We start from the raw sequence: 13,056 nt of genomic DNA, 5'->3' as shown, positions 1-13,056 counted from the left end.
TGATCACTCTTCTTGTAAAGTGTACAGATGGTTTCCAAACTTCAGGCATCCTCTATTCTTCCCATACATTAGGATAAGATTTTAAAGCCTGTTCCCTCCGTAAGACCCGGAGCCCTGCTATTTTGTAACTTCATCCATATCTGGGTGTTCCGAGTTATTTGGAAGATCTTCTGCCCTCGAACCTGCACTGACTTCCCCTTCCACATCTTCTTTTTGAAGGGTCTTCTTCAAGTTTTTTCACTATCTCTCTGGGGTTTCTTGCTTTATCGCCATTACGATTTAGGTAATTCAAATCGCTTAAAATCAAATTCGTATTGCTGATACCATTTTAAAACTATTTAGTTTATTGTGAACTGATGAGTTTTACTAATATACTAGTGTAAACTACGTGCATCGTTGACTTCAAAACATATTGTTGTGAATGTGTATCATTGCAAAGTGAAGAAGTTTAATTTAAAAATTCAGAGTTATATGTTACGAATCGAAACACAGAAACATTTAATGCCTGCAAGTAAGGGTTGCATAGATTTGTATTCTACTTTTGATGGTGCGATACAATAGTGAGAACTAAAAGGAAGTAGAATCGGAAGGAAGTGACACGTTCAATGTAAACGATGGTTGCAATTATGGAATTGTTAGTTTAAAAAGTTTTTGATTTTAGAACTGTTCAAACTGAATCTACAATACAATTGTTATTACATTAACTATCATTACTTTGTAAAAGTAAATTTTTTTAAAAATAATTTATTTATTGTTATTTACAACTGTATACACATATATACAACATGTAAATTTCCTGTAGGTGACATAGTGACATGATACAAACATGTGGAGAATCTACCCACTGATAGAACTCCAAAAAAGTAAATTTTGGAATTCCTTTATGATTTGGGATGAGTTTAAATATCCAAAAGTTATTTATGTATTTACTGCTTACATATTTTGTATAAAAACATTTATTTTCTACGTGTTCCATTTCCCAATGTTACTTTTGTTTGGATTGCTAATACGTAAAATTTTGTTGTATTTATCGAGTATGCATTTTTATATTTATATGTATAGTTTATTTTATATTTTAAACAATATTACTTTCTCATGCTAAGAATTGTGTTTATTTTATAAAATCTAATATGAATCACTGGAGTTTATTCATAATTTTCTAAATATGCTTGCTCAGAATGAAATGATACCTAGTACTAATTATAATGTTTGGTTGCAAGAAATCGTTTATATGTTTAAAAAAAAATAGAACATATTTATTTAAAAGTATAGCTGTATGAGTTTCATTAAAGTAATTAGATATAGTGAAAGAAATGTCCTCTTCCTTACTGTTTATTTTTAATAATTTAAGACTAGTAAGGAGAACAGTAAATGTGATATTAAAAGATATATTTAATCAGGTAATAGCTTTTTTAAATTTTATAAAGAAATATTGTGGTGTATTTATGAATTGTTGGATACATAGGATGAATTGGATAATTTGTTGTAGATACCTGATGGTGAGGTGACAACCCCGAAACGTCGTGATTAGATGTAATTAAATAAAATAAAATAAATTAATAAGGAAGAGGACTTCAAATATTCAATATATCTAATATTTATTTTAAAACTATCCTTCAGCATTATCAATAATTCTAGATCATTTATAATTAATCAAGAACATTGTAAAAGAAATATTTTATTATTTAAAATGTTTGTTTAATATAATTAACATAGATTGTCAATAATAATGTTGACGTTATTATAACAATAAAAATATCAATAGTAGTCAGAAACGGTATGGGTTCTAATCCGGCCCGGACGAGTTGTCTTTGGTTTATTCACGAACCCAATAAATTTTGACCCCGTCTTAACTAGAAAAAGTTGGCATCATATAGAACAGCTCGTCCATCTCCCTACTTGGCAGTACCTTTAACCAGATAGACATAGGTAATAAGAATAGAACTGAAACCTTTGTATTAATAAAATGTGGTCATAACATATTTATGTATACGAGGAAAAGATGGTTGGGGGTGCGGTCAAAGAGTAACACTAACAAGTTGTATTAACCTATTTTATTGTCCCAACGTTTCGGCTAGAGTTTCTAGCCTTCTTCAGGGCTAAAAACAGAACAAGATAACACAGTAAGTATAGAAAAGAAAAAAAGAAAAAGAACAGTAATTTTTTTTTTATTTTCTATACTTACTGTGGTTGTTATCTTGTTCTGTTTTTAGCCCTGAAGAAGGCTAGAAACTCTACCCGAAACGTTGGCACAATAAAATAGGTTAATACAACTTATTAGTGTTGCTCTTTGACCGCATCCCCAACCATCTTTTCCTCGTACGTCATCCACGGTCAACTATCTCTCATAAATATCTTGCTTTTTAAATTCGCTGTTCGTTGGGTTTTGTAAACCGTTTGTTCTCTAAACAGGACTGACAGAACGATTTGTCTTATAGGTTCCTAACAGTGTAGTAGCAAGAAGTGCTGAGGCCCGGCTCCTAATTTTGAACGGGGCCTTTCATCTCATTGAAAGTGGTAAGAAAGGTTAAAATGAACCACAATCTTTAAATTTATTCATATTTATAATTCGAAATTCAAATTATTGTATTGCATTCAAGAAAATTCAATGTTATAAACCGTGTATAAATAAGGAACCATAATTTATAAGTTAGATAAATATCAATGTTCTTAAATTAAAATATGAAATTTAATTTATATTGAATTTATCGAGACCGGAGGCCGAGAGCGTCGGTGCTCGGGACATGTTGCCGTCCCGCCGCCCCACTCACTCCATATTAGCTAGAGCGGGAAGGTGGAAATTTATTTTATTGGCTCACCGCGGTGTAACAATGTTCGGAGTCGGATTTGTTTCCGATTACTTTGGTGTACCAATTTTTGTGAATACTGAATTTGTTTGGGTGATAACTTGATCTGTGAGTAACAAATGTTAGTTTCATCTGATTCTTGGAAACTTGGAAGTAGACTCATTCTCTGTTGATATGAGATTTAACTTCTGTATCGCCACCAAATCAGACAGTCATACTTATGAACACCATAATCTAAATATATCGTGACTGCTTGGGTCTAATATTTGTGAATAATTCGTAAAACTGTTGTGTAAATTCTTAAGACCAACACTGATCCGTGGAGTGGTTGTTGAAGAACTCCCTCAATAGCCCTATACGAGGGTGGTCTGAAAAGTTTCCGACCTAAAAAAAGAAGACATTTTTTCTTAATTTCTTTTCTATTTTTCAACCTAGTCTCCTTGTAACTCTACAGACTTCTCTCAGCAATGCTCTCATCTCTGTAAAGATATGAGAAAGTTGTCCACACGTTGGGTGCCGCGTTTGCCCACGTTAGACCAAAAATGTGTTCGAATGAACATTTCCAACGCTCTTTTGCCGTAGTTTAAACGCAATATATCAGAGTTTTTGCGCCGATTCATTACTGCAGATGAAACTTGGATACACCATTATACGCCAAAAACATAAATACAGTCCAAACAGTGGACTGCAAAAGGAGAACCGGCTCCAAAGAAAAGCAAAAACTGTTTTCTCGGCTGGGAAAGTGATGGCGACTATTTTATGGGATAGTCCTGGATTTACTTTAATCGACTTCAAAAAGGAAAAACCATTTCAGAAGCATACAAGGCATCATTACTTGACAAGCTGAAGGCAGAACTTGTGGAAAAACTGCCACATTTGCAGAAAAATAAAATCCTGTTTCACCAAGACAACGCACCATCTCACACCTTAGTGGTTGCCATGGCGAAAATCCATGAATTATGGTTTGAACTGCATGACCATCCGCCTTACTAACTAGATCTAGCCCCAAGCGACTTATTTTTGTTCCTCCGTGTAAAAATTAAGCTCGAAGGACAGAGATTTTCGTCAAATGAAGAGGTACCTTCGTGAACAATTATTTTGCAGAGAAAAACGCTGAGTACTTTTTGGACGGGTTACAGAGATGGGAGCATCGCTGGGAGAAATGTGTCGAGTTACAAGGAGACTATGTTGAAAAATAAAAAATTCAGAAAAAATGTCATGTATTTTGTTAGGTCGGAAACTTTTCAGACCACCCTCGTATTGTGGCTACTTAGGTATAACCTGTATCTTGTCTGCTTAGGTCTACTACTTGTGAATAATGCGTGAAACTGTTGTATATATTTTTAAGACTAGCACTAATCCGTGGAGTGGTTGTTGAAGAACTCCCTAAGTAGGCCTGTATACTAAAGTGGTTTGAATATCTTCCTTATTATTTGCTCCATCTTCATCAGTCCATCATAATTGCTATTTAAATCCTATGCTGTTCAGAACAATGCCATATGCTGAGGAATGTGATAAACTTCATTCCACTGTTGCCAGGCTGCTTGGTCAGATAAATCAGCAATTTCCTGTCGGAGTGATTTGTGAATCAGGAAGTTTCTTTGAGTGGAAGGAGAATAGGGGTTGAGTTCGAAACAAACCGATGATGGTCCTATTTCAGAACATAGTTGCAAAATATCAATATGAAAAGGTTTCGTTGATGGATGGGTGTGGTTGCAGGAGATGAAAGTCTGGTAATTTTTATTTCAGAAATAAAATGAGGACTGAAGTACTATTCCTACCCATTATGGTATTGTTTTCCTTTATTTTTTGAATTACTATTATGCTATAATTATCAACCGTCCTTGTTGAAGGTTGGAGAACTATGAATATGTAATGATTATGAGAATCGTTGAATTAATGGTATTACTTGCACTCTATTCCGGAACCTTATGCTACATCAATATTGCGTTTTGCGTCATGTTTGCCAATTCCCAACGCTTAGAACACGAAGAATACTTGTTAAATAATGGAATCAACAAACGTTTTTCCGCAATTACATTCGATTTACTCTATTTTCATTATAAAAAGGAACAAAATAAAAATAGGTGAAATGAGAGGAAATTTAAATATCAGCGATGTAAATGGTACAATAAAAATTCATATAAATAGTACTACATAACCTATATATTCAACCTTAGTTCAAGAATTTCTATCAGAAACGTATTTATTTAATTACCTAGACATATAATGTCTCCATAAATATACATTTGTCCTATGTTAAATCAAAAATAAACTGCTAAACATAATTAACAGAATTTAAAACAATGCGTTTATACCAAATCGATACAATTTTGAAATACGCAATCTTAACCAAGAGTTAATTGATTGAATTCAAAGGTTGATGAAATTCTTTAATTAATTAAAACACAGAGACAAGGGCGTATCCAGGATCAAACTTTATTCATTATTATAATTAGTATTAGCTTTAAAAAAAAATTTATATTAAATTAATATTTTTTTATTCCTGGGAAGGGGGGGGGGGCAACTGCCCCAAATTTGTAGATCTCCCGTTAGTAGATCGACTCTCCGGTTATGACAAGTTCCTGTGTGTTGTCATCAGATTTCGGAAAGGTTCCATTTTATTTAATTCTATTAGTAGAATTAAGTTATTACTAAGAGGTTTCACAACTATTCTTGAGTCTCCCGAAGAGAGGCACATATCACGATTTCAAAGTGTATAGCTCAAATGGTTAGGCCTAGGTCTACCATTCTCAGATTTGCGGGCGGCGCGGATGTGTTGACTTTTTTCATTAAGTAGCGGTCCCACAAAATTAAGAACTTGACCCCCCACCTTGGTTAGAATAGGTTGGCCACCTGTAGATAACTAGGCAAACATCAGCTACGCTGTGGATTGCCTTAAAAATAAGTAAATAAAAATTGTATAGTCACATTGATCCACATAACTATGTAACACATCTCTCTTCAACAGCGTGAACAATTGAACGTAATCTGCTTCTGGTTATGTAATATGTTATGATAAATATGTATATAATTTTTTTATAATATTGTAGGTTGGTACCCGAATATGTAGAAAATGTTTTATGTACTTGCCCGCATGGAGTATTTGACCTTTCTTCAAACAATTATCATCGTACCAGTTAACCTTCATTTTTAATTATGTCAGGAACATTGATTTGGTATAAATTTTTTATTGGATGTTACTTTTTAAATACTAAATATTTATACCCATTAGCGAATTTGACATATTCTGCTAATAATAATAGGTTTTTATTGAAGAATAATGACACAAGTTGAAACAATCAAGGGCAATATGTAGTAGATTCTAAGTATTCTCTTACTGTGGAATAAAGCAGGGCTCAAGTGATCCTAGCGCTTTTTAACTGCATCACTGGTATTGAGAGCAAGTAGAGACTGAGTCTGAGTGCTACAGTGACATATTCACTTCTTAAAACAAATATTTATTTTATCACACTTTATTGACAGATTCATCAAAATCATTTGAAAATGTGATCCTTTAGCTAAACCTAACTTTTTTGAAACTCTTGGTCTTCCTTTAGGACGACCTTTAGATCGATTTGGAACTAGATCGATTCATGGACTTCAACCTTTTTTACTACTGATCATAAATACAAAAATATTCCTGTAGTGCATGTTTGGTTGCACTATTATTCAATAAGCAATTTACTTTAACCCAGTACAGCGTGCTCCTTTGTTTTTTAAGTTCTTAACTCAATTGCCAAACGTTATTCCTGTTAGATAGTTCCAATCCTACCTCTATAGCTTAAACATTCCCATTGTTACTAGATACTGAGGGTCCACTAGACAACTGCATCCAATCCTCGACTTTTGAACCTGAGCTCTTTCCTTTCTGTAGGAAACAAACTAATAATAATTATTTTATAATGAGACTATTTTGAAATTTGTGTGGACCTAAGGGATCAAACGATAAATATCCTTTTTTTATTATTAAAGGGATCCAATCCTTCCTAAAAAAAAGTTTCTTTGCTACTCATTCTGTTAGCCAGATGATGTGAAAGGAACATTTGCATACAATCGAACTGTGTCAAAGGACTATACAAATACATCTAATAATTGAGTTCATGATGCAGTTAGGGATGCGCTTCTATGGTTTATGTTTTTAATTTCTATTATATTATTAGTAGTTCTATTCCTTTGTAGGTTAAGAATTTTATATATTTCTTTTCTATTGACTTCTCTCACTACCAGCAAATTATAAATTATATAATATTTTTACAAATTTTTTGCATTTATAAAAGTAATATCTCACAAACTAAAATACACTGTGGCTGTAAAGTGCGTCACACGTCCAAAAGAAATTTATACATTTTAGATATTATAAAGACCATTGTAATGCTCCATTACTTTTAAATTTATTTATATTATTTTGAAAATTTTTTTCTTAATATTGCCATTAAGTATTTATTTGTTTTACTTTTTTTTTGTTAAGTTTTATGTGTACCAAAAATGTTTTATCATACACCAAAAGATTAAGAAGATATTGTTTGCTTATTCTTACTAAATACATTGTGCAGTATTATAACATTAATTTATTGTGCAGATATTGCAGTTTATGAAGAAATATCAATATCAGTTCATACAGTAGCAACAGTGTATTAGAACTTAAAATAGTTTTCAGTAATATTGATTTTATCTTATTTATTTTGTTACAGAAAAGGATAATAAAATCCGCAAGACAATGGAAGAAGACTTGAAGTCATTCAACATTTTATTTGGAATTACTAATGGAGTCGGCCTATTATGTGTTGTCCTGGTGCTCGTTTGGACGTCTCATTATGCTGGAGGATTCGCATGGCGTTCTGATCCTCCTAAACAATTCAACTGGCATCCTCTCTTAATGACTGTTGGCATGATATACCTATTTGCTAATTGTAAGTAAATGATTATTTTATGTTTTTTCTAAATTAATCGAGTAGGTTTTCAATGATATATAAATTAAATTGAATTTTTCGCAAATTCTTATGATAAAATGAAGCAATCAAATCCTGAAAAGTTACAATTTCAAAGGAATTAATATTAAAACATTTTAAAATTATCGAAACTCACTAAATTATTCAGAAGCTTAAAACGTACTTGCCATGAATGTGCATAAATAAAATTGAGGTTGAATAAAACTTCTTTATAGGCACTAAAACAAAAAATATAATTAAACATCAATATATGTAGATTTTTATTGTACATGTGAACGGAAATAGTTATATTTTTCTATACAAAATTTATAATTAGATATTTAATCAATACATCATGATTTTTCTTACTTTAAGGAATAAATATATATTTATTGCAGATTGAATAGTAAGTAGCATATCTCACAAAAAAATTGTTTTAATTAGAAATGGATAAGTTCCATAGATATTACTGTAGACAGATATTTCTTTCTCCACTACGGACCTTCTATAGCCTATCCTAGAGCTAGTAGGGTTGTCAAAAAAGAAACCACAGTCCATGGTACAATTTATGGAATATATTAGAGAGAGATAAATGCTTTATTCATCTATGCTGCCTAAATATATCAGGTTCCTATATCACACAGCATACTTATCAATCCGTAATCGGACATATATAATTACATGATATAATAAAATATAAAGAAAACAATTTTTTTTCCCTACAGTTTCCTTTTACAATCAATTTCGGTCTATACACCAAATATAAATATTTCAATTCATTCCTTTATTTCTTTCCTATTTCTGCTCCTCCAATTTCACCATTTCATAATTTTTTAATTCACCCGATCAACAAATTTGCTCTCCGGAATTCACTATTAGACGGCAATGTGAGATCAGACCATCATTTATAGTCACACCAGTAGATCAGTTTACCAAAACAAACAAATAGATACATTTTATAAGAATAAGACTAACACTAAATAATAATAAATATAATAAAAAGCCGGTTACAAGAAGCACTTGAATGGATAAAAGAGTTATAAAAAAAATATATAAATAAATAAAAATAATAATACTAATAAAATAAAATAATTTTATGAATAAATAAGTCAAAACACACAAATCGACAGGTCCGCATATTAAAACAAATAATTAAAACAATGGGTAATCTCCGAGCTAATTCACATGCAGGTGATGGTGTATGATCCCCAGGGAGTCCAAAATAATATTTTCTGCTAAAAAAAGATATAAAATAATTTTTTTTTGTCAAATGTGCCTCTATTCAAGCAAAGCAGTGATAATATATATATTATAAATTATATGTATAGTTTGCCTATGTGCTTATTTGTTAAATTTTTATTTTTGAAAGTATTTCAATCCCTTTAAAGATGAAAATTTTTCTGTTTTTCTTTCTTTACCTGAATATCAGAATTGAGATGAAATATAATAATGATCTCAAAAAGGCTGTACAAAACTTCACCTCTCTCTCTCTTTATATATATATATATATATATATATATATATATATATTTAACTCTACTTATCACATATAAACCCATCATTAGGTATACTAAAAAAGTGGACTCACTTAAATTAAATTACACAAGTCATAAATCAATTAATATAATATAATATCATTACATGTTTTTCTCTGTGGTATTCTTTTGATTTCTCTTTTAATTTTTGTTACAAATTTTTTAAAGTTTCACCAAAACCATTCACTAAATAATATTATGTAGTTGCTTTTAAAATATCTCTAATGACCAATTTATAGAATATCAATTATTGTATATGTGATCTTAGGATTATTCATCCAATCTTAAACTTATTTTGTTAATTTTCAGCCATTATGATCTACAGAGCTCTTCGCACTATGAGGAAGCAAAAACTGAAGCTGGTCCATGCCGGCATCCACTCAGTTGTAATTTTATGTATCATTATAGCACAGGTTGCAGTTTTTGATTTCCATAATCTCTCAAACATCCCAAATCTTTATACACTCCATTCATGGATCGGCCTGTTAACTGTTATCATTTACTTCGCACAGGTAATAATCAGCTATATGTATCTTATCATATAAATATCCACCTATGTATTACTTATTGTTTATTTATGTCATTATTTTTGTATTCACAATTTCTAGTGGGCTATGAGCCTCGTAGTTTTTCTTTATCCTGGAGTTCCGTTGTCTGTCAGAGCTACAATTATGCCATGGCATGTCTTTCTTGGCCTATTCGCCTTCATTATGGCTATTGCCACTTCACTTTCTGGTCTCTTGGAAAAAGCGATCTTCAAAATTAAGTATGTAATAATAAATCAACTATTTTATATAATTTATTTTCCACACTACTCTGTCTTTTAGGATCTATGGGAGTTAATAAGCAATGGTATTTTAGTAATCAATATTTATTTATTTGTGTTCTTATGATAACTTTACAGTCGACAACAAACACTTCATTGTAATGCAGGTTCTTTCTCATCTAACTACTTGTTACTTCTGATAATACAGGTCTGCGACTAAAAAAACTAATTTTTGCTAAATTCTTTGCTTTCAAGTTTTATTTCTTTCTTTTTTTTTGCAAAAACAAATACAGTACTTTAAAAAAATTACTACTTTATTATTATTAATAGTGTGAAAAAAAGAAATGCATTGATTTATTTTAGTTTTTAACTTACTGAAGTATAAAAAAAATACTAATTCAAGTTTTTTGTAAAACTAAAGTTTTAGTTTGCTTAAAAGGCTCAGGAAAAATTAGTGAAAGTGATCCAGAGAAATGATAAATGCTTCCTGACTTATAAACTTGTATACCCTCATATGATACTCCTATCATCCAATTTTCTCATCTCTAGAGCCCTCCAGTACCATATAATAAACCCGAGTATCTTGAAACTACAATTTTCTCAATGTTTTTCTTAAGCTTTTTTTATAACCACAGGTTATCAGAATAATTTTTCAATGTAACTTTAAGCCATGGATCTTATGGACTATATAATTTTAGGGTCAAAGTGAAAGACTCGGAAGCCTCCATTTAAATGTTATTTTCCAATAAAAAAATCAAAACATTGTTGGAAAATTTGCTGATAAACAGCTATAGTTCTACTGTAGGTTGAGCAGGATAAACCAAAGTCAAATGGCATCTTTACCTAAGCCACATTTACACTCTCAATTTTTTTTGTCTGATATTTCAAGGTAGGGTTATAGATTGAAATTTTTTAATCTTTTATCTCAACCTTTCACACTAAATAAAACATAAAACTTTACATGATAAATATATTTTTTTTAGTATTTTTTCTGATTTCAGTTAGTTAAAATCTATAAGAAAAAGTAAACAAATAAATGCATTTCTTTTGTTCAGAATGTTAACAAATGATAAGTTGTGATGTTAAAAATTTATTGTTAGTTAATAAATTAACTGTATGTGATAGAAGGAAATGGAATTCCATATTTTTGGAATCAATTCACGTCAAAGCATATGATTTAGCAAACCTGTGCAATGTATGTATGTTTTTAATAATAAATAACTTTATTCTGGTTGTTCATTTTTTTTTTTTTTTTTTTTTGTGGGATTAATTTTTATATATTAAACATCAATCAAAATGATTAAGGAAAAACGAATTGAACTACATTAGCAACGACTGGAACACTTTTTTTAATAAAATATTAATGTTTTTATTGTTAAAATAAAAAGCGCCAAAATCAATATAAAAAAAAAATTTTAAAAATGAAAGTGCTAAAAATGGACAAAGCAGAATTTAAAATAATTTTTTTTTAAATCCAAGAGTTGTACCCTGGAAAAATTTTCAAAAGCATAAGACCACCATTACATTTCCAAGCGCTATTCATAAATATTATTTTTATCCACAAAAAACAAAAACATTTTCACTCTATCAATGTTATTTTTTTTTAATTTCCCCTTCCTCCCCATTTCTGGCATATGGGGTTCAGAAGGAGTGGGGTAGTGCGCTAGGATTACGCATGTCTCTGTCACCAATAATTATTAATTTTATTTTACCAATGGATTTTTATTTCTTTTTATTTATTTATTGGCGTCTGACCATGGTGCAGCCCAGCACTCAAGTGAACGCCTTTTAGATGGGGCTGCACCTTATCCACCTGCATTTGTCCGGGTGCCTCCTCCAGCAAGCAGCCTAGTCCAGCCTCCTGGTCTCTGTCTGCGTCTGCTTCTCCAGCTTCATCTTCTTGTATTAGTGGCTCGCTGATCCCGGGTGGTCGAGTCCTTCCTAACATAAAGTGCATCAGGCTGACCACCTTCTTCTACTCGTAGATCAACTCCCTGAAGAAGGTATAATTCTCCTCCCCCATCAGATGAGAAAAGTCAAATATCTGGCGAAGGCAAATATCCCGGTTTTTCTCGATAACCTGGCACAAAGCCCTTCTATGGTGCTGCAATCCAACACTACATGCTCTGCAGTTTCAAGGACTCCATACGTAGGGCGGTGGGGGTCTATGATCTTCCCAAACCTTTGCACCTTTCTCTGGAACCCACTTTATCACTGTTACTAAAACCAGCCGGTACCGATCCTATTTTTCCATAGTAGCAAAATACCACTAATATATTTTTTTTCTGATCCCTCTAAAACAGAAATAGACATGAATTAGTAAATGGATTATGTGAAGGAAAACATAATTCTAATTGAGTACTACCTTTTCCTACCATGAGTGCTTGGAGGTTTTAGTGAGATACTTATCTTTGTATTTAGATGCTTATTCTGTTGAAACTCTTACTATAATATCTGGAGGTGAGGGGCCTCCGCAGCAATGTGTATATTTAAAAATTATTGATTCATTTCCAATAATCATATAATCATATATAACTACATTCATTTGAAAAAATTCCACATACTTTGCTGTAACAGGGGAGACATTGACACTAGGTGGTCACTCGAACCCATAATAATAATAAAGAATAAAGTATGAATAATATGATAAGTGACATCAGGACATTTTCCTTGTGCTGCTACCTGTTGTAGAGACTTTGAATTGTCTTTATCATCCTAAGAGACCTAGTTGATATTTAAAACATTTTTTCGGTGGATCCTAGTAATCTCAACTTATGATTCTACTGTAAATGACAATTCAGATAATGAAAAGGCTTTACTGGAAGATTTAATATTTACTTCTGTTTGAGAACTTGAGTATTGTTTGTTTGTTTGTTTGTTTGGTTGTTTAGTGGCGCCAAACTTCATTGGTCATCAACACCATTTATATTTTATTTAATTTTGCTAATATTCGTTAAATTTTATTTATTTTTAATTTTTTTTTATTTATTTATTTTTTTTATTATTATTTTTTTTTT

General features: G+C 31.3%; 1 protein-coding gene and 1 long non-coding RNA gene across 7 annotated transcripts in view; one reads left to right on the top strand and one right to left on the bottom strand.

The window, feature by feature from the left end:
• Positions 1-13,056, top strand: part of LOC106683187 (plasma membrane ascorbate-dependent reductase CYBRD1) — a 178,258-nt gene that overhangs the window by 162,488 nt on the left and 2,714 nt on the right. For all 6 annotated transcript variants that reach the window (XM_024358368.2, XM_067049223.1, XM_067049224.1 and 3 more), the window contains 3 exons: positions 7,502-7,720; positions 9,583-9,785; positions 9,882-10,039. In XM_024358368.2, coding sequence (XP_024214136.1) covers positions 7,502-7,720; positions 9,583-9,785; positions 9,882-10,039 — 580 coding nt within the window. The remainder of the gene's footprint in view (positions 1-7,501; positions 7,721-9,582; positions 9,786-9,881; positions 10,040-13,056) is intronic.
• LOC136796205 (uncharacterized) overlaps positions 11,463-13,056 on the bottom strand; it is a 9,448-nt gene continuing 7,854 nt past the window's right edge. Inside the window, exon 3 of the long non-coding RNA XR_010843899.1 lies at positions 11,463-12,333. This is a non-coding gene — a long non-coding RNA (uncharacterized lncRNA). The remainder of the gene's footprint in view (positions 12,334-13,056) is intronic.

This window comes from Halyomorpha halys, unplaced genomic scaffold (assembly GCF_000696795.3).
Source record: "Halyomorpha halys isolate HHAL.00 unplaced genomic scaffold, Hhal_1.1 Scaffold472.1, whole genome shotgun sequence".
NCBI classification, from domain to species: Eukaryota; Metazoa; Arthropoda; class Insecta; order Hemiptera; family Pentatomidae; genus Halyomorpha; species Halyomorpha halys.
Note: the sequence above shows the minus strand (reverse complement) of the source record. Positions and strands in the feature narration are given on the sequence as shown.